This window comes from Ambystoma mexicanum, chromosome 3q, assembly GCF_040938575.1.
Source record: "Ambystoma mexicanum isolate Mex_15411 chromosome 3q, UKY_AmexF1_1, whole genome shotgun sequence".
In the NCBI taxonomy this organism is placed as follows: domain Eukaryota; kingdom Metazoa; phylum Chordata; class Amphibia; order Caudata; family Ambystomatidae; genus Ambystoma; species Ambystoma mexicanum.
Genome location: NC_090926.1, coordinates 815,245,242 through 815,267,332, shown reverse-complemented (window position 1 = coordinate 815,267,332; position 22,091 = coordinate 815,245,242). Strand labels below are relative to the sequence as shown.

Here is a 22,091-nt window from a genome sequence, read left to right as displayed (position 1 = left end):
CCAGACGGGACACTGTGTCGAGCTTCGCTCCCAGAAACAGTGCGTTTTGCGCGGGTACCAGGTGGGACTTGGCGTAGTTCACGGAGAATCCCAGGTCCGTGAGAAGTTGGACGGTCCTTGCCGTGTGCTCCACGGCGAGCTCCCTCGTCTTGGCTCGGATGAGCCAGTCGTCCAGGTAGGGGTAGACGTGGATCCCCTCTCGGCGCAGCTGCGCCGCCACTGGTGCAAGGCACTTTGTGAATACCCTGGGTGCCGACCGTAGACCGAAGGGAAGGGCTCTGAACTGGTAGTGACGCCCTTGGACCACGAACCTGAGGAATTTTCGGTGCCCCTTTAGGATGGGAATATGGAAGTAGGCATCCTCCAAATCCAACGACGACAGGAAGTCGCCCTCCTCCAGCTGACCCAGGACGTGCTGGAGGGTGACCATCCAGAACTTCTGTGCCTTGATGAACTTGTTCAGCCGTCGTAGGTCTAGGATGGGGCGCCATCCTCCCGTCTTCTTCTTCACGAGGAAGTATCTTGAGTAAACTCCGGAGCCCCGAAGCCTCCTTGGGACGAGTTCGATGGCGCCCTTCCTTAGCATCGCCCTTACCTCCCGGAGAAGCTGAGGGACGTGAAGCTCTTTCCTGGCCACAGGGGGGACGCGCGGGCACCTTCTTTGAAACTCGAGCGCGTGGCCCTGGGCTAGGGCGTCCAGCACCCAACGGTCGGTGGAGATGGACTCGCACACGCTGACGAAGCTCGCCAGCCGGCCTCCCACCGGGGTGCTTCGGTGGGGGCCCGACCCCACGGCCGGTTCAATCCTGCTTAGACGAGGCTTTGCCGCCTTGACCTCCTTGGCGACGACGGCGGGGTCCGCCTGACTTGCCTCGTCCCCTGTAAGCTTCTTGAGACGACGAACGGGCCGCTTGACGGTAGGTGGAAAATCCGCCGCCGGAACCTTTGGAGGCGCCCTTGCCTCCGCCGCTCCGAAAGGGCGGCCGCCGTTGCTGGAGAACCCCGAGAGTCCGGGCTGTCTCCGTGTCCGCTTTAATGGCTTGAAGGGAATCGTCCACTGTTTTCCCAAACAGGTTGTTCCCATCGAACGGCATGTCCAGGACTCTGGCCTGTACGTCTTGACGGAAGTCAGTAGCCTTGCCCAACTGGCGAAATCCAGTGTCGGCGATGTCCGTCGCAATAGTGATGGCGTGGTCCGACGCCACCTCACCTTCCTGCAAGATCTCCAGGGCATCCGCCCTCTTGTCGTCCGGTAGGAAGTCCAGCAGGGGAGACAGCTTGTACCACAGCTCCCTGTCGTACCGGGCTACGATAGCCAAGGCGTTAGCCGCCTTAATCGTCGTCACTGCAGACGAGATGACCCTGCGCCCCATCGTGTCCAATTTCTTTCCCTCGCCGTCCGGCGGGGAAGTCGACGTGGAGGCCGCAACCCCCCCCCCGCTTTCTTCCTGGCCGCCGCGGAGACGACGGAGTCCGGGTAGGCTGCGCCCGGAGGCACAAGGGGGCCGCGTCCGGGACCCGGTACTTCTTCTCGTACCGGTCTCTTCTAGCCGGCGTCGTGGATGGGTTCTTGAGGAGGGCGAGGCCCTCATCCCAAATATCGTCCAGTAGAGGTACCGCGAGGACCGTCTTCCTCTTGGCCTCGCGCCGCTGATAAAGGAAACCTTCCTTCTTCTTCTCCTCAGGGCAGAGCTGGAGGATGCCCTGGCGATCATGGAGTGAAAAGATCCAATCTCGTCGGGCGGGGAAGCCCGGGTGGGAGGAGACGACGGCAGATCCTCGTCGTACACCTCGTCGTCCGTACGCGTTGCGGCCGTGTCAGTCCCCGTATCATCCCCTCGAGTCGTGGACGGGGAGGAGGGCTGAACGGGGCGCGACGGCTGAAAAGGAGGTGGAGGGTGAATCCTTCTTTTCTTAGGAGGGGGGCTGCCCAAAGGGCCTGGTTCCGGGTCCCCCGACGGGAGTGGTTCCTCCACTGGTAACGGCAGTCTCGTCCTTATCTCTGAGCATAAGGATTGTATAGCCAACAAAATGGCCGCCGAGTTGTCTTGCGGCACTGGCAGAGGGGAATCCGACGGGCTGGTCTTCTTCCACGCCAACGCCGTGGCTTAAGACCTCGATCAGTTCTTCCTCAGAGGTTGAGGCCGAATCCACGGCGACCTCCTGCCCCCCCTTTTTCTTCTCCGTCGGAGGTTTCACGGGGGTCCTGTCGATGGGCATAAAAGAGGACTCCCTCCGCGGTGGCAGGGAGACTCTGAGCCCCGAGGTCGCCACCACCGGCGTAGCCTCCACAGGCTGAGCCAGGGCCACCGCGACTGTCTCGATAGAGGCCTTGGCCGGATGGATTAAGGCTTTCACCACCCTTGGTGCGCTCACCGCCTTCTCCTTGAGGGGGGGGGCACTGCCTCGCTCCCCCTCCGCCTTCGAGCTCGACCGGGGCCTCTCCAGGAGCTTCGCCGGGTGCTCGGCCTTCCTCTTACCCGACCCAGAGCGTTGGCTCGTGGTTGATGGTGCCGGGGAGGGTGCGTCCTGCCTGGTGCCCGTAGAGCCCGACCGTTCGGCGCTCCCGGTGCCAGCGGACTCGCGGTGCTTGGCCTTATGTTGGACCCCCGTCGCCGGGGCGTCCTCAAAGGTCTTAGAAGACCGCTCGGATTTCTTCTTCTTCTTCTTCTCGCCGGACGGGCTCTTCCCTTCCAGCCAGTTGGCGAGACGTTGATGGCGGTCCTTCATGGTCCGCTCCGACATGTTGCCGCAAAACGCACAGTCGTCCTCCACGTGCGTCTTGTCTTCATGTAGGCAGTAAAGACAAAAGGAGTGTTCGTCTTCCTTAAAGACATTCTGCAGCTGGCATCCAGGGCAGACCCTGAACAGCTTTCCGGGCGTCAAGCTTCCCTTCTCCTGGGCCATGACCGAGATGGGCCTGAGAAACTTCTGGAGTCCTCCAAAAGCGTAGCTCGACGAATCTTCACCCTTGAGGGGCGTAGACCAATCCGACACGGGTCCCCGTTGATCGGATGGAGAGTCGGTGTAGCTTGAGGCTCTTTTGACCGAAAAAAACGAAGTTTTTGAGAAAAAACGTGAAAAAATAGCACTAACGCTCGAGAGCAATAGCACGATGATCCCAACACATGAACGTGCAGTAAAAATCTGAAGATGGCTGCCAGAGGCGGGGCTTAGGTAGAGGGCAGTCATTGGCTGTGGTCAGTATGACGCAGAGACCAGTGATTGGTTACTACTACGAAAGACAGATCAGAAACGAATCTGATACTGGTTTTTTCTTTACCGAGGATTCCCAGCCTGACGACGGGGAATATTCATGAGCATGTGAATCCATGCCAGACCCCATGCTGGAGAAGCTCTCCTTTCGCGTCTGGATGTCTAGGTGGGCTGAATGCGAAGGAGGAGTTTAGTCACCCCCTGCACAGGGTCTCCTTGGAGACCCAAGTCGCACTTTGTGTTCATTGGCTGAGGTGGTTGTCCGGGCCGGACAACCCCCCTGCTGTATGATTGATAGCCAGGCTGTGTGAATGGGGGATTTTGGCATAGAAGGCAGGACTCTTGGGCCGGAAGTCAGAGTCGCCACTGGAACTACAAGAACCAAAGAGAATTGGGGAAGGCGACGGCTGCTGCAACTCCTGGATCCCGGTGAAGCCCTGCTGCAGTCCTGAGCTATCTACCCTTCAACATCATAGAAGATCCAATCCAGAGTCTTCTTCCCTTGTGCCTGGTGGGATCAGCCAGCTCACCTTCTACAGCCAGAGAATCCTCTTCTGGGTCAAAATCACTGCACAGAGCTGTAGTGGTCCAGATAGCCATCAGAAGAGCCCTCTCCTGTTTTTTAAGGAGCGCACCTTTTATTCATTGTTGCTTTGCTGCTGCTGGCCTCATCCCTGGGTAGTGCAGACCACTCCAGACGTCCTCCTCCTTGTCCCCATGATTGAAGCTTCAGGAACCGTGAGTCTGCAGGAACTACCTCGAACAACTGCCGTAGTACCAGCTTTATTCATCCAAATAAGGTACTGTGTCCATTTGGTCATTCTCCCCGTCCGACCTTGAGGAATTGGAGTGAATCCTTTTCCTTTCCAAAGGCTTGTCCTTTTTTTCTTCCGGCTTATAACTTTTGCCTCCCTTTGACAATATCCAAGTACTCCTGGCAACGTAGATCTTGAACTGTTCTCACCGTCTGATCCTCGACAACAGAGCCCCTGCTCCATTGACATTGGCGCAGGCCTATTGACTTTTATCTGCCTTGTAGAACACGTCCTTTTGATCCTATTGCCTTGACAAAAGTATTGCCTATTTTTCCCACTCTTACATGTGTTTTGCTGTGTGTGTTTTTACCATTTGTGTGATCTTGGACTCTGGAGCCTCACCTACTCCATGGGCCTCATCTTTTTGTGTGTTACACAGCACCTTAAGTGCAGTGACACAGGGTTGTCTTTCAGACTTCCCCCTGACTCCATTTTCCTGGGACAGACTACTGTCTCCCAGAAACATGTAAAGTTGTCATTAACTTTATGTAGTCTCTTCAAACCACAAACCCAGTACACCTCATCTTACATTATTATTATTATTATTTATTCAGATTTGTAGAGCGCACGTCAGCCCCGGGGGCATCGTGGCGCTTGTTACAGTCATATCTTGGTTACAACATAATACAATACAGGTAAAGACAATATTAACAAAGAATACATTATTTACAGTGGAAATGTTGTATTAGTACAAGAAGCAATGCAGTATATTTACATAGATTCGCAGGGGTCACATTATTGTGTAAGGAAAGAGGTCTTCAGTTTCCTACGAAAAATCGGGAGCGAGTTTTCCGCTCTAATGTCTGCAGGAAGAGCATTCCAGGTCTTGGCGGCAATGTAGGGAAAGCTTAGGCCACCGGCTTTGGCTTTTTTAATGCGTGGGATGCAGAGTAGGTTGGTGTATTGCATCCTGGTGGGACGGGCGGAGCAAGGTTTGGAGATGGTCTCTGATAGATAGGACAGGTCAGAGAGAGAGAGGCATTTGTGGGTGAGGGTGAGGATTTTGAGAGTGATTCGTTCTTTAACCGGGAGCCATTGGGCTGCATCCCTGGCATGGGAGATATGCTCTCTTCTTGGGATGCTGAGAGCGGCCCGGAGAGCATTGTTCTGTGCGACTTGGAGTTTGTTTAGGTTTTTTGCTGATGTGCTCGCTAGGAGGGCATTGCAATAGTCCAGTTTGGCTCCAATGGTTGCTCTGGCTATGGAGAGGCAGTTGGGTTTGGAGAGGTATGGCTTGATGGCGTTTATGAGTTTAGTGGTATGCGCAGATGAGGAGGTAATTGCGCTGACTTGTCTATTCATAGATAGAGAGGAGTCTATGTACACTCTGTGTTTTTACCGCTGTGGAGACGGGGATGATGGAGTGGTTAATGGAGAAGTTGGCGTACAGTATGTCCAGTTTGTCTAGGATGCTCTGTTGACCTAATATCATGATTTCCGTCTTGTCTCCATTTAGGCATAGGCCATTTACTGCCATCCAGGCCTGGATGATGGCGTAGATGGAGTGGACTGCCTTAGCGTCGTGGTGGTATGTACCTGTGAGGGGTAGAAGTACTGGAGTGTCGTCCGCGTAGTTCGTGTAAGTGATGCCGTAGGAGTCAAGTTTGTCAAAAAGAGGTTTAGTGAACAGGTTGTAAAGTGTGGGTGCAGTGCACGAGCCTTGAGGGACCCCGCAGTGGATTGTCCTGGGAGTGGCGTTAGCGATGTCCGAGAAGACTTTCATGGCTCTTCCCTCTAGAAGGAGGTGACCCATAGAGCTGATTCTTTAGAAAAGTTGGCAGAATGTGTGAGATGTGAGGTGAGGGTCTTGTGGTCAACTAGGTCGAAGGCGGCTGAGAGATCTAGAAGGAGTACAAGAGCTGGCTTGCCCTTGTCCATGATTTGGGTGACCTGGTTCTTTAGGTCCACCAGGGCTGTTTCTGTGCCGTGTCCTTTCCGGAAGCCTGATTGCCTCGTTCCAAGGATGGAGTGGGTTTCCAGAAAGTGCTGGATTTGGCAGTGTGCGGCTTTGTCCAGTAATTTCAGGAGGAATGGCACTGTGGTTATTGGTCTGTAGTTGTTGGGTTGTAGGGGGTCGAGAGTGTTTTTTTTTTTTAGGAGGGGGCGGACCCAAGCCTCTTTGAGGCTGGCAGGGATAATGCCCGTTTTAAAAGATGCATTGATGAAAGCCGTAAAGAGCGGTGCAAAGCAATCTGCACAGTCTTTGATGAGTTTTGGTGGGCAGATGTCGCCTTTGCAGGGGGAGGGTTTGAGATTTTTTAGTAGATTAATAACTTCTGTTTCAGTGACGTCCCTGAAGGAGAAAGTGGGTATAGTGGGCTTGGACGAGGAGGGTGAGTGGGGCTTGGTACCTGACTGTAGAGGTAATGCTTTGCAATGGTCTCTGATTTAATTTTGGAAAAGGTCAATTTTGTGTAGCATGGCCGTTTGAATGCTGGCACACCACGCTTCATCCTTGATTATTTCATCTGGTGTATTGGGGGGGGGAGAGGAGTTTGTTGAAGATGGTGAAGATCTCTTTAGTGTGCGATTTTTCATTAGAGATTTGTGCGTTGAATGCGTTGGCTTTAGCAGCAGTGATAGCTGTTTTGTATTGGTTGGAGATTAAGTTGAAATCTTTTTTGGTGCTGTCGCATGGGTTGGATTGACAGTTTTTTAGAGCTGCTCTTTTGTGGGATCGCATTGAGTGCAGTTCTTCAGTGAACCAGGAATTGATGTGTAGAGATTTCTTTTCTTTTTTCCATTCGAGTGGTGCTATTTCATTGATAGCTTTAGTGACGACATCTTTGTAGATGTCTGCCAGAATATTGGGGTCATTAGCGAAAGGGGGTGCTAGTTTGGGGGTGTTGAGGTAGGGGCGCAGGTTGTCCTCTGAGTTTTTTAGAACTTCTGACTTGTGCAGCGATAGCAGGGGTCAGAGTTTTGTGGTTTTTGGTGATAGGAATCGAGAATTCGATGCAGTTGTGGTTGGTCCATGGTAGTGATGAGATCGAGGTGATAGTGGAGAGACAATTATGGTCTGCGACCCAGTCTAGAATACGGCCTATGACGTGAGTGGGATTTTCTACTTTTTGGGTGAAGCCTAAGTCACTAAGTTCTTTGGTGAGGGCGACTGCAGATTTGTCTTTTGCATCATTAAATCCCAGGTTGAGGTCTCCTAGAAGAAGGGTTTGGGTGGAGCATTTGATATTATTGCTGAGGATGTGGATGATGCTTTCCTGAGAGTCAGGGGTGAGGCCTGGGGGGCGATATAGTAGGTGAATGTTGAGTGACAATGTGAGCTTGGTTGATAAGAGGTCTAAGTTGTTGGTCGAGGAGTGGCTAACAGGTCTGAGTTGAAGATTCTCTTTGTAGATAATGGCTACTCCACCTCCTATTCGTTCTGGTCTGTCTTGTCTGAGTATGGTGAAGCCAGACGGTAGTGCAAGAGAACCCTTTCCAACATGGAGTATTGGAAAGGGTTCATTCTTATCCATTTTTGTCTGTTTCTCTTGGAGCACGGTTTCTCTCCCTTTTCATCAAGACTTGGCTGGTGGCAGTGGTAACTACCCTATTTTTCATACCGCAGTTATCGTAAATAACCATGGTATTGTTTTAGGCTATTTTATTAGCCTCGAACATAAATCCGCTTGACCAAATATATTTTATTTCGGCTCCGGCTGGATTTATTCACCATTTCTTTTTGTAAAAGTCTTTCTTGTGTTTTACTCTGCGCGCCAAACCAGGTTTCATCCCATTGTTTGCTGTCTTTTCACAGGCTTCTTTACAGAAGCCCTCCTTTAGGTGCCTAAAGTCTGGGTAGGCAGGATGTGAGGGAAGAGTCTTAGGAGCCCTGCCATGGGTTCCCTTGGTAACTCAAGTCCCACTCCTGTTTGATTGGCTGGGTGACTGTCCTTGCCAGGACAGCCACCCTGCTGTGTGATTGACAGCCAGGCTGTGTGAATGGGGGAAAACTGCATACAAAAATCAGGTCTCTGGGACTGGAAAGGCAGAGTCGCCACTGGAACGAAAAAACTGATGAGGAGCTGCCAGAAGAGGACCCCTACCACGACTGAAACGCCTGGTGAAGCCCTGCTGCAGGTCCGAATCTTCAACTCCAACGACAAGAGACGATCCTCCAGGAATCTTCTTCCCTTGAGCTGGTGGGACCAACCAGTTCGCCCAAACTTCAAGCCAGGACCCCTCCTCTGGTCGAATTCGCTGTACAGAGCTACAGTGGGCGCAATAGCCAAGAAGGTCGGACCCTGCATGGGTTTTAAGGAGCGCACCTTTAATTCGTTGCTTTGCTCTGCTGCTGGTTTCTTCCATGGGTAGCACAGGACCCTCCAGTCTTCCTACTTCTCGTCAGTACGACAGTCGCTTCAGGGACCGTGTGTTAGGCAGAAACCTGTGCAGTTCCCTCTGGGACCACTGCAAAAGATTTAAGACTACAGGTGTTTGGCAGCAAACCCACTTGGTAGAGGTCTGTACCACACAGATTCACTTGGTAGCTGTGGCTGAGCAGTCAGACTTCCCTCAAGAAGAGTTAGGCAGTATACAGAGTATTCACAATAGGTCAAAAGAACACAGTAGAACAAGCAAACACTGACCAGAGCTTGGTGTAAAAGAGATATAATTATTTATTTAAAACCACATCTAGAAAAACACACAGGCACTAATAGTAAGCAATTCAAAAACATGGTCACTAAAAGATATACACACCCTTAAAAGAATATTAGACAAGTCTTAAGTAAAGCCCCACTTATTTTCAGACAGCGGTGAGCGCTTAACGTAGATGGTACTCTAATAATTTGTTTTAAAAAGGGAGAGAAAAGCAGAGAATAAATTGAAACAGATCCCAACACTTTTTCACGAACACAACAAGAGAGGAAGGCAAAGTAACACCGTGAAATCAGAGTCAGTAGGCCGGATCCGCTTTAAGAGGATCAAAACGAAATGTGTCCAAGGTCACACGGTTGCAGTGCACAAAAGTCTAGTAACGTTTCAAAAAGGAGTTGGGACCAAAGAAAGGGACCAGTTAGAGGGTCAAGGCGGCCAGCCCAGTCCAGAAGGTTAAGGGGTTATTATTACCTTGTAGCAATCTTTAGAAAGGGAGGCCTGGCGGACACAGTACCTTAAAGTGGTGAGAACACTCCAGCGGGGGCAGTTGTTCCTGGCAGCGGATGCAAGTCGGTTCTTCGTACGGGGGAAGAGAGGATCTCGTCGGGTAGGGAGACAGGAGTCCTTTGCACTGCCAGGGAAGAAACCAGCCGCGGAGTTTCTCAGGTACAAGGAGCGGTCCGTTGATTCACGGTCCAGTGGTAAGTGGCTATCCGGCTGCCGGGGTGCTTGGCACGGGCAGTTCAACCACAAACCGGTCTGGGCTGCGAAGAGAAGAAGGTAAACTGGTTGTGCCCACCAGTCAGGGGAAGAAGCCTCTCCAGCCGGGAGATCTTCTCTGTCGTCGGGAAGTGGTGAGTCGGTTCCGCAGGGCTCCACCGGTGGTGTCGTCATGGTAGGTCAGCTCAACTTCTCCCTCGTCGGGTTCTCAGGTCCTGTGGCGACTTCTGAAGTTCCAGTCCCCAAAGCCCTGCTTTTATGCAGCATACCCCCATTCACTCAGCCTAGCTGTCAATCAAACATGCTAAGTGGTGCCAATCACACAAGAGTGCGACCTGAGTTACCAAGGTAACTCAGTCCAGGTTGCCTAAACCCCCTCCCACACCCCCTGTGGTACCCAGTCAGAGTGGCACCACTTTTGGAGGCTTCTGTGGAGAAGCCCGCCAAAAAGTGGAACAAAGGGCTCGACTTGGGTTGGAGTCACAGAAGAGAACACAAACGCCATTTTAGAATAGAGTCCTGGCAAAAAATACCAACCGGCGAATTAATATTAATTAAATAAACCGGCGGTATGTTCGAGGCTATGAGAATTAAATAATTAAAGTTGGTAGCCTCGAACAATGAGAAAATCCCATAGGGAAATATTTGCGGTCGAATATAAAAAGTAGTTTCCACTGCCACCAGCCAAAACTCGATCAGGGGGGGCGGAGACGTGCCCCCTCGACGAACAGACCCCAGGGCAATCGAATTGCCCCGACCAGTACGTCCACAATATGATGGTTTGTACTGGTTTCTGTTAATAATTTGGGACTCGTAAAGCCAATGGTGACTTTACATGCCCTGGGAGACAGAAGTCAGTCCCAGGGTATGGAGTCTATGGTGGAGTGTCACTATGACACCCCTGTGTTACTGCACGGAGGGTGCTGTGTAACACACATAGTAAAAACACATGAGACCCTATGGAGTAAAGGACCCCATAGCCCATAACGCACATTAACAGTCAAAGGAACACCATAAATCATGTCCAAGAGTGAGAGAAAAAGAGTCTCATTCTTGGCAGGAGAAAAAAACAAAATCCAGAAATCCAGCAAAGCTGCTGGGGGACTCACTAGGTTAGGAAATTCAGCCTCAAGAGAGAATTCTCCCTAACAACACACATAAGAAAAACATATGAGACCCTAAGGAGTAAAAGACCCCATAGCCCATGAAACACATTAACATTCAAAGGAACACCATAAATCATGTCCAAGAGTGAGAGAAAAAGAGTCATTTTTGGCAGGAGAAAAAAACAAAATCCAGAAATCCAGCAAAGCTGTTGGGGGACTCACTAGGTTAGGAAATTCAGCCTAAAGAGAGAATTCTCCCTAACACTGTGAGCCTGCAGGAACTACCAGGAACGTCTGCCTCAGCTACAGCTCCCTATCCGTTTTAATATACTGTGCAAATCCGGTTTTTCGTTTAGTTCAGCCATGGGGAAAGTGTGTGAAATCTTTCTCCAATCTGAGGGCTTTTCTTGCTCTTCCTTTAACACTAACTTTTCTGCCGACCACCTTCGTCCAGAACTCATGGCACGAACTTTACCGCGAACTACCCTGAACCGTGTGATCTTGAGCAAAAGACTTTTGACCTATTGACTGGCCGTAAGCCTTTTTTTTCCTGATTCTATCACTGTAGTTCCTCTTGCTCAATTGCACTGATTACTTACCTGTTGGCGTGGTTCAATTTTTATTTACTTTGTCTTTCCCTCCCTTTTAAACTTGCTGGAGTGCCATTTTGCTCAAACTTCATTTTGTGAGCTTAACTTGTCTGGAACTTATTGGGGGTAGTGTGGTGTATTAAGAGTGTGATTTTGAAACTTCTAATAATAGTGAAATGTTATACAACTGAAGAGTGAATAAATGTACATTCTTTTACTTGAAAACCTTGAGTCGAACTAGTTACTCTTACCTTGTAACGTTCTTTCGATGGGATGTTCCTCCGACGTATTCCTTATCTTAGATATAAATCCTTCAGCTTTGCTGGCCTCGGAAAATTTTTTCGCCAGAGGGCGCTGCGCGTCGATGATCGCCGAGTCGATGACCCTCGACGGCCTCCGTGCCGACGTCGACGTCATCCTGCCTATAAAGGCCGCGCGCAGCGTCCGTTGCTCAGTTCCGTTTTGTAGTCCCCAGTAATGTTTTTGGATTAGACTAATCACCTTGAAGGAGCATAGGCTGCAAACCCACAGGAAGTCATACTGCGGGGATGGATGGGAGGGTCGATAAGGAATACGTCGGAGGAACATCCCATCGAAAGAACGTTACAAGGTAAGAGTAACTAGTTCTTCGAAGGGATTGTGTCCTCCGACGTATTCCTTATCTTAGATAGACTCCCATAGCAGTGGTATTGTGACTGGAGGCGGGAGTAATAAAAGTTATGTTACCCTTCCAGAATGGACAGAGTGTAACACAGCCTTGCCGAATCTAGTTTCTTGACTAGAGGAGGAATCCAGGCTATAGAATTTGGTAAATGTATGTGCGGACGACCATGTGGCAGCCGCACATATATCTCGAATTGGCACCCCTCTTTGAAGGGCTGAGGATGTTGCGATACCCCTGGTAGAATGAGCCCTTAGATTTTGAGGAGGCTCCTTTCCTGCCAATTTGTAGCACTCCAGAATGGCTAAAATAATCCATCTGGAGATGGTTTGTTTTGTTATTGGAAGGCCCAACTTATGTCCTGCATAACCTACAAAGAGTTGGTCTGCTTGTCTGATCTTAGCCAATCTGCTGATATAGAAGCTCAAGGCTCGCTTAGGGTCCAGCCTGTGCAGTCTCTCTTCCTCCTTCCCCGGATGAGGAGGAGGGTAGAAAGAAGGTAATATAATCTTCTGAGTGATGTGAAACTCCGAGACTACCTTCGGGAGGAAGTTAGGCTTCACCTGAAGAACAACTTTGTCCTTGTAAAAGATTGTATGTGGAGGTTTACACGATAAGGCTTGCAACTCGCTAACCCTTCTAGCAGATGTCAATGCTATTAGCAAAACAGTTTTGAGGGTGAGAAGCTTCAATGAACAAGAGTGTAGTGGTTCAAAAGGGGCACCCTTTAGGAAGTTTAAAATTAGGTTTAAATCCCATAAGGGAACTTGAAAAGGTTTCGGGGGATAAACATTAGTTAATCCTTTTAGGTATTGTATTACCAATGGAATTTTGAAGTATGAAGGCTCCTCTGCAGTGCGCTTAAAGATTGATAGCGCTGCGAGATAGCCCTTAATTGTGCCAACCTGTAGGCCTGAATTAGCCAGGTAAAGTAAGAATGACAACACCATAGGTGTACCACAAGAAAAGGGTTCAATATTCTTTTCTCTGCACCAGCTGCAAAATTTGTTCCAACGGCAGCGGTATAGAGTTTTAGTTGCCGGCCTTCTGGCCGAAAGCAACACCTCCATAACATCATCCGGAAGGTCCCAATCCTTGTACCTCAACCTTTCAGACACCAAGCGTGAAGGTTGAGGGTCTTGATGGCTGGATGGAGAACCTGACCTTCCTTCTGCGAGAGAAGATCCTCTCTGTATGGCAGTCGAATTGGAGGGCAGATGGACATGTCTAGAAGGTCCGGGTACCACGTTCTCCTGGCCCAATCCGGGGCAATTAGGATCATGGTCTTCCGAAACCTTCTCAACCTCCTGATCATTTGAGGAATGACAGGGACCGGAGGGAACGCGTACAGAAGTGGGAACTCCCAGTCCACTACGAACGCATCTCCTAGAGCTCCTCTCGGGGGAAATTCCCTTGAGCAAAATCTGTCGCACTTCCTGTTGATACTGGTGGCGAACAGATCCACTTGAGGGGTTCCCCAAAGGGCGAAGATCTCTTGAAGGACTTCCTGAGCTATCTCCCACTCGTGAGAGACTGTGCTCTGCCTGCTCAGAGCGTCCGCTGTCAAGTTCTTCTCTCCGGCTAGGTGAATTGCCGATAGAGAGATTCCTTCCTGAATTGCCCAAAACCAGAGCTGCATCGCCTCTCTGCACAGTGGTAGTGAGCCTACGCCTCCTCTTTTGTTGAGGTAGTGCATGGCCACTGTATTGTCCGTCATTATTAGGACGTTTCTTCCCCGTACAGACGGCAGAAAAGCCTTCAGCGCTAGTCTGATGGCTCTCAGCTCCAACAGGTTGATATGTAGTCTGGACTCCGATGGAGACCAACGACCGCTGATGGTCAAGTCGTTGGCGTGAGCTCCCCACCCCGTGAGTGAGGCATCCGTGACTACTGTTATCTCCGGCCATGGTTGCCAAAACATTTCTCCTTTCAGGATGTTCTCCCGACAGGCCCACCACTGAAGGTCTCGGGCTACTTTGACCGGGATCCGAAGGAGATCTGTCATCCTTCCTGAGAACTGTGACCACTGAGTTCTCAGTGCCCACTGGAGGGATCTCATTCTCAGGCGAGCCTCCGGCACGAGGAATATGCAGGATGCCATGAGGCCTAGCAACCTCAGAAAGTCGTAGGCTGGGAGATATTGGGCATTCTGAAATCTGATGACCATCTGCAGAATATCTCGAGCCCTCACCTCTGGTGGCAAGGCTTTTCCCAGGGAAGTGTCCAGGACTGCTCCAATGAATTGGAGTCTCTGTGATGGTATCATCTGTGACTTCTTTAAATTGAGGGAGAAGCCCAGCTTGTGAAGGAAGTGGCAAACATAATCCAGTTGTCTCTGAGCCTGTTCCGAAGATACAGCTCTGATCAACCAATCGTCTAGGTAAGGGTAGACATGAATCCCTTCCCTCCTTAGACTTGCAGCCACAACCGACATTAGCTTGGTAAAGACCCTCGGGGCGGAGGTTAGCCCAAATGGCAGAACTCGAAATTGATAATGAGAGCTGCCAATTGCGAACCTCAGGTATCTCCTGTGCCTGGGATGGATCGGCACATGGAAATAAGCGTCCTGGAGGTCTAGAGATACCAACCAGTCCTGAAGCTGGAGGGCCTGAAGGATCTGAGAGAGAGTCACCATCTTGAACTTGTCCTTTCGGAGGAATTTGTTCAATTCCCGTAAGTCTAAGATGGGTCTCAGTCCTCCGTCCTTCTTCGGTATTATGAAGTAGGGGGAGTACCAACCCTTGTTCCTTTCCGCTACAGGTACCAGTTCTATGGCACCTTTCTCTAGCAGGTCTAAAACCTCCTGCAAGAGGAGCGGATCTGGAAGCTTCAAAGGGTTGTTCCCCGGTGGATGACTCTGAGGGATATGTAGGAAGGGCAGGCAGTAACCTTGGGCCACTGTCTCCAGAGCCCAAGCATCTGACGTAATAGCCTGCCATTCCGTCAGATGGTGAGTTAACCTGCCCCCTACTGGTGTTCTGTGAGGGGAGACCTCAGAGTGGTTTTGAAGCGGCTGATGCAGTTGCCGAAGGTAAAGTGGCTCCTGCTCCTGCGGGTGCGGCTTTCTTTCCCCTACCCCGTCCACCACGGGTAAATCTTCCTTGGCCTCTTTGAGCCGGTCGTCCCCTGCCCCTTCCATATGAGGAATAGTAACGAAAGGACCGTCCTCTCCACGATGATCCCGAAGGACGAAAGGTATTCTGACGGATAGCAGCTCCCAATGACTTGGCTGCTGCCTTGGACGTTTGCAGTTTCTCCAAACTGTCATCCGCCTTCTTTCCAAAGAGGGTAGAACCGTCAAAGGGCATATTCAAAAGCCTGGTCTGCACGTCAGAGGCAAAACCAGACTTCCTCAACCACGCATGCCTGCGGATTGTGGTACTTGCCGCCATGGCCCTGCTGATACTGTCAGCAGAATCTAGGCCAGTTTGTAGGGTCTCGCACATCGCATCTTTACCATCCCTGATGATGTGTAAAAATGCGTCCCTTTCCTCTCCTTCTTGGAGGCAGTCAGCCGCTGATGAAGCGCACTCCCAAAGGGTGTGGCTGAACCTAGCGAGCGTACAGGTCGCGTTAATAGACTTTAACGCCATGCTACAGGCAGAAAAAACCTTCTTAGCCATGGCATCATACTTTTTGTCATCCCTATCCTGCGGAGCAGTGGGGTATGCAGATGTGCTGCCTGATGAGGTTGCAGCCTGTACAACCAAGCTCTCAGGAGTAGGGTGTTTTGACAAATATTCAGGGTCAGAACTAGCCACCCTGTATTTTGTTGACAGTTTTTTATTTACTGCCGGGATAATTTCTGGCGTTTCCCAGTTTGTCAAAATCCTTCTCTGTAGAGCAGAGTGAAATGGAACCACAGGATCCTCCTGTGGGCCCTTGTCCAGTATGTCAGTGAGGTCATCCTGCTGAAAGGCAGGAGAAGGTGCAGACCAACCCATAAATTCTATGATTCTAGACATCAGAGCTCTATATGGAGTCTCCGCATGTTCTCCTGGGTCTGGTTTGATAAATTCTGCTTCAGGAGAAGTGTCCAAGCCACTAGCTTCCTGAAGTGCATCCTGAAGATTTTTTAATCTTCCTTCCTCAGAGGCGAAAGTCTCTGGCTCTGGTGATGTGGTCCTCTGTAAATCAATATCTTGGTCTGAATCCTCCCTTTCCTCAAAAATCGAGGTTAAAGGGGGATACATTGGTTTTTGGAATGGTATAAACCCCATTTCCAATGCAGAAGGAGCCATCATCACAGGCCTTGAAAACGTCGATGTCGTCGACACCGACGTGAAAGTACTCGAAGGCGCCGTGAAAAGCGTCGAGAAATGTGTACTAGGCCTCGAAGAACTCGAAAGGATCGGAGTCCTGCTCGAGAACGACGTCGACGTTCTCGGCGTCGAGTCGGAGGTCTTTTGTCTAACCGTTGGCTGTGGAGTAGCCGTGGTTCTTTCCTTCACCGGCGTCGATATCGGCGTCGACGTCGGCGTCGACTCGATCGACTGATGCGCCGATGAATCCTTCGACAACGGCGTCGATGGCGCCGACCTCTGTTTCGAAGGAGTTTTCGACGATGGCGTCGATGATGCTTTATCTCCCGATGGCTCGAGGCGCTTTCGGGTTGACTTTTCCGCCGGGTACTGCGACTCGCGGCGTTTAGATTTTTTGGGTTTTTTACCCGGGGTATCACCCTCAGCTGTCTTCGAGGGGGACGAGGCCGCTTTCTCGAAGACGCTTAGCATCTTTTTCCTGAATTCCTCCCACTCAGCTTGCGAGCTGCGTTTTGTGGGGCAATGAACTCTCTCAGGAGAACTCGACGAAGATGACGAAGGGGATCTCCTACGTCTCTTCTTCGAGTGTCTCGATGTCGACGAGTGGTGGGAGCCACTTCGTGATCTAGATCGAGAGTGTTTTTTATGGTGAGGAGACGAACGTCTCGACTCTACCGAAGAAGCTTTCGAGGAAGTTAAAGTTGACCTACCTCTCTCGAGCTTCCCCCTACGCTCCTTCAAGGCTTTCGCCGTCATGGAAAGGCATTCCTCACACTCCGAACTCTGGTGCGTGATTCCCAGACACCACAAACAGACCCTGTGAGGGTCCGTCAACGACATTTTCTTCCCGCAGTCTCGGCACTTTTTGAAACCGGACCGAGGGGTCGTCGGGTCGGAGGAGGATGCCATCGATATCGAGGTAAATAGTAGTTATTATATACGTTATCTTGACGAGAACTGAGCAACGGTGTTCCGAGGCACAACGAAGCGCGGAAAAACGGAACTGAGCAACGGACGCTGCGCGCGGCCTTTATAGGCAGGATGACGTCGACGTCGGCACGGAGGCCGTCGAGGGTCATCGACTCGGCGATCATCGACGCGCAGCGCCCTCTGGCGAAAAAATTTTCCGAGGCCAGCAAAGCTGAAGGATTTATATCTAAGATAAGGAATACGTCGGAGGACACAATCCCTTCGAAAGTGTTGTTTGAATGATAGTAATTGCTGTCCTTTGTGTAACTATTTGATACTGCTCACTTACTCTTGAGATAAGTCTGGCTGCTCAGTCATGGCTACCACTTTATCTGTGTAGTACCGGCTTGTACCAAAGGTGAATTTGTACCGTCACTTGTAGTCTTAATTCTGTGTGGTTTTCCCAAAGGGTACTGCATATAATTCTGCCTAACACTGAACAGTTGGATCTCCTTGTCTCAGGAGTCGAGAACGGCACCACAGCGGCATTCGCTTCTCCCTGCTTTGGCTATCAGCACGGGAAGGCCCCATGTGCGGTTGACACCCGTCACACCACACGCCAGCTGGATTTCCCAGTCTTACGATTTCCCTTTCGGAGGCTTTGCGGGTCTGAGTTGAAAAGGACAATTCTCTCCTCGTCGTCCCTCCAGGTCTCTCCGCCTTTCTCCTCCGTTTGAACTGCTGGTCTGGAATAGCGGATTCCTTGTGTGTTCGGCCTTGCTCGAAGTGTGCTTTTGTGCTCCGTCATTTATCGCTGTGGGGAAGGGAAAGGGGCGTCAGGTGTGCGTAGGAACTCAATTGCCTGACTCTGTATGACCCTTGTGTTGGGACATGTCAGGTAAACAGCTCGGGTGTTAGTCCGTTGTCTGTCACGGTATAAGAAAGGGTTTGTGTTGGAAAAATGGGGTGGGGGGGTAGAACTTCTGAATATCCTATGGGGTAGGATGGGGAAAAGGTGTTATAGGGAAGGGGGTACCGCGTCTCACCCGGTGTCCCCCTTCTAAACCCGAGAACCCCTCATCCAGGTGATCCTCCCGCACTGGTCCAACACCAAGAACTGGATCCAATAGCGAGGGCCGTGTCCTAGCCACCTGGATGACAGAACCCCGCGAACTAGTAAGTGAGACACCTTCAGGTTTCTCACAGTTTTTAGCTGAGAAAGAGAGGGCCCGCCCTAGAGTCCTGCAAAACTATGTAATAAATCCCATCATCTGTCTTCGAGCATTCCTCAGACCAACTGTGACATCCTCCAACTATAATATGGGGCTAATTACAAAGCTGCATACTCTACATACCTCACCAGACTGGGACAGGCAGCCTTCCTGCATTGATAATTGGCATCAGGGGCAGCTTGACCATAATGAGAGACTCACCCGTTGTGAAAAAGAAGCCGCCAAGCCAGACCAGCCAAAACAATGAGCGTTCTTACCACTGAGGGCGTGCTCCTGGGCTGGCTTCTTGATCATAACCCTGCGCGCAGGTCTAATCGGCCATGCAAGGGTGTAGCATTTTGCTTCCACCAGCCTTTCAAGGGCGATTGGGAATGCAGACTGAGGTACTGCAGCGCCGAATGTGCGAGGGGACACTGCTGTGTCTCCCTGCATATACAGAGGAGTTGGGGTACCTTATAGGTAACACTCCTGCTCCTAAGCGCATGTGCAGGAACCAGACAGCGATTAAGCTTCCTGGTTCCTTTGGTGGAGTACTGGCTGTCGCAGACATACTGGAGCAGATTCAGATCGGGGTGTCTGAAAGAGAGGAAAGAAGAAAAAATTTGATGTATGGTGAATGTGTTTGTGAAGTGAATGAGTGTGAGTTGTGTGGGTGCATGTGTCAATGAGAAAGCGAATGACGTGTATGAATGCGAGAGTGTAGGTTTATGAAAGTGAGAAAGAAACGCAACCCCACACCACCAAATCAGAACTCTGATTTCGAGGTGCACGGGGAGGAGGAACCCCCAAATCAGAAGGCTGCGCACCAGCACAGGCAGTGCCACTCACTGTGCTGATGAGTGCGTCTCTTATTTAATGAATCAAAGCAGACCCCCACCAGTGAACGAGTCTCTAATGAATCAAAGAATAGACCCCCCTCACAGGCCCTTTGATTTGAGAATGAATCCAGAGACCAGCTCCATGAGCGGGCCTCTGATTAGGGGCCTCCCTCTTCCCCAGAACCGCCAAATGCCTGTTCGGCGCTAACAGCAGATCATTCCGTCCAGCTCCTCACAGCGACACCACACAGTTCTTCAAAACTGGCAGGAAGGTTGCTTCCTGCTCAACCTCCTCAGGACTTGTAGGACTGGTCGCCTGCATCTGCCACTCTGCCTGGTTTTTCTCTGGATGCAATGTGAAACTCCTGGGTTTGTTGCGGGATAAAGACAAATCATCGTCCTTCCATTTGCTTTTAGTTATGCAGGCTACACCTTGACGGAGTGTCCACACCTGCAGTGGTGGTTGTCATGTCAGTCCTCATTCCCCCTCCGGGCAACCTCGTCCCAGTCCTTGGGTCAGGCAAACCCTCAGGACTCTCAAGGACCTTCTTCATCCACGTACCTTTGGTTATGTTACAGAAGTACATGGGCCTACTCTCACTATGGGAGTTTGCATTGGAAAAGGGGTCTAAGAGATTATGTTGCAAAAAAAAAAAAAGATGAGGTGTCTAAGGACTGGAGCGGTGTATAGGGCATGGGTGGGGGGTGGCTATACTGCATTCTCCCGAGATGATCTCCCTTGTCCCCAGAGGAGATGTCTATTCCCATGAGATCCTCCCGCTGAGTACCACCCCCAGGGAGACTATCAGGTAGCGGGGGAAAGGGGCTCCACCTCGAGAAGTGACGACATCTCAAGATTCGTCACCATACATATTAGCTGATGCTGTGAAGAAATAATTCACCCGTTTATAGTGGGAAACCTTCTTACAAAATTTGAATATTTTGTAAGGTCACCTATAGAACATCCTGAAAAAAACATTGCATGGCTTTAAGCCAAATGAAATACATGGCACCTTGTTATAAAAAGTTGCTTATTGGGGAGAGAACCCACCCAAACCAGACTAAGTGAATCCAACATAGAGTGGATAAACGATTAGTTTTTAAGTAGAACTCCAAATAGTGTCAAAGAGGTTGTCCAAGAGGTTGTGAAATAATACAGTCCAGGTGTGGGAGTGTGGGTGACAACATGGTCCGTGAAGAAAGCTAGTAAGTTGCAAACAAACTAGGCTGCCCATTAGCAAAATGATAATGCAATACAATAAAAGAATCCTATATTCATATTTTTAAAACCTGTTCCATTGGCAAACCCAGACATATCAAATGAAAATATATATTCTGTATAATGTGCAAACTGAAAATGTAAGATGAACTTGCCTCTATCTTCATGGCCTTTGGGTGTACAATATAAATCTTGTTCCTGTAACCACACCAGACCTTATCATGTACAACTGTCATGCATCGTATAGAATGATGAGGGCGTCCCAAGTCCAAAAGATGATAATTTGTCAAATCCCACTGACCATCTAAAAAAATTAAGATTTTACAATATTAAGAAATATTAATTCAGAGCAACATTTTGAATGTGGTTTCTGGAATTGACATACGCAAAGAATTATAGTAGTTTTCACAAACTCGCATATCTACAGATAAAAAGCATTGTTTTAATAGATACAGAATAGATGAGTATTAGTTTGTTTCTGCACCATGCAGAGTTTATTTAACTGTGCAAGACCAGTAGGAAGCTCATGTTTGAAGAGACACCTCTGTCTGTGTCCTGAACAGGTAAAGTAAGGAAAGAGTTACTTACCTCTAACTGTTGTTTTCCAGCATGGGTCTGGCATGCTCATGAATATTCCCCGTCGTCAGGCTGGGAATCCTCGGTAAAGAAAAAAATCTGTTTCAGTTTTGTTTCTGAACTGTCTTTATACTAATAACCAATCACTGGTCTCTGGGTCATACTGCCCCCAACCAATGACTGCCCTCTACCTAAGCCCCTCCTCTGGCAGCCATCTTCAGATTTGGTAGCACGTAAAGTGGCAGTAGGACCAAGAGAAGAACCGCAGAGGGGTGGGAGGGAGTTTTCGATGTGAATCCATGCCTGACCCATGCTGGAGAAAAACAGTTACAGGTAAGCAACTTGTTCCTTCTCCAGCATGGGGTCTGGCATGGATTCACATGCTCATGAATACAAGAATACATAGCAGTACACACATGCACAACCACGTGAGGTGTCAAGGCTCGGAATTAAGCATTTCAAAAACTCAACATTAAGCATCTCTTACCTCCTCACCAGGCTCACCTTCAAGCGAACAGGTTGCGCAGCACTGCCTGGACAACTCTGGACTCCTCCCTGGAATCCCGGTCGACGAAAAGAATCTCGTGAAGGTGTGTGTCGACCTCCACATAGCAGCCCTGCAGATGTCCAGCAGGGGCACCCCAGACAGGAACGCCGTGGAAGCAGCGATCGCTCTGGTTGAATAGGCTCTCGGATGGCTGGCCAACAGTCGGTTTGCCAACCGGTGACAGTGGATGATGCAGCCGGAGAGCCATATGGAAATGGAAGCCTTCGAGAGGGCCTTCCCTTGGTTCACAGGACCAAAGTTCACAAACAGCTGTGATGTCTTCCGAAAACTCCTTGTGCGGTCCACGTAGAACTTCAGCGCTCTAGCCACATCCAGCGAGTACAAAGTCCTCTCAGCCGTCGAAGAAGGCGACGGGAAGAAAACGGGTAACACCAAGGGCTCGTTGAGATGGAAGTCCGACGGCACCTTGGGCATGAAGGGGGGGGTGGGTCCTGAGCACTTCCCTTGTCTCGTGGAATGTCAGATATGGAGGTTTACAGGAGAGGGCCTGGATCTCTCCCACTCGTCGTGCGGAGGTGATGGCCACAAGAAATGCTGTCTTCCACAATAGGAACTTCAGCGGTGCCGAGTGCAAGGGCTCGAATGGAGGACCCATGAGCCTGGTCAGCACCACGTTGAGCCGGAGCCTTCAACGGCGGGAACGAGCAGAACACTCCTTTCATGAACTCCTTCACCAGGCGGTGAGACCACAGCGACGACCGCCCCGGAGTCCTGGTGTAGCGGGAGATAGCCGCCAGGTGGATCTTGATGGAGGCATTTGCCAGCCCCACCTTGGCCAGCGACAGCAAGTACGGCAGCAC

The 22,091-nt window shown here is 50.3% G+C and overlaps 1 protein-coding gene across 1 annotated transcript in view; it reads right to left on the bottom strand.

Annotated features, from left to right (window-relative positions):
* Positions 1-22,091, bottom strand: part of SPAG9 (sperm associated antigen 9) — a 2,727,931-nt gene that overhangs the window by 527,518 nt on the left and 2,178,322 nt on the right. The window contains exon 24 of the mRNA XM_069654919.1: positions 20,303-20,451. Coding sequence (XP_069511020.1) covers positions 20,303-20,451 — 149 coding nt within the window. The remainder of the gene's footprint in view (positions 1-20,302; positions 20,452-22,091) is intronic.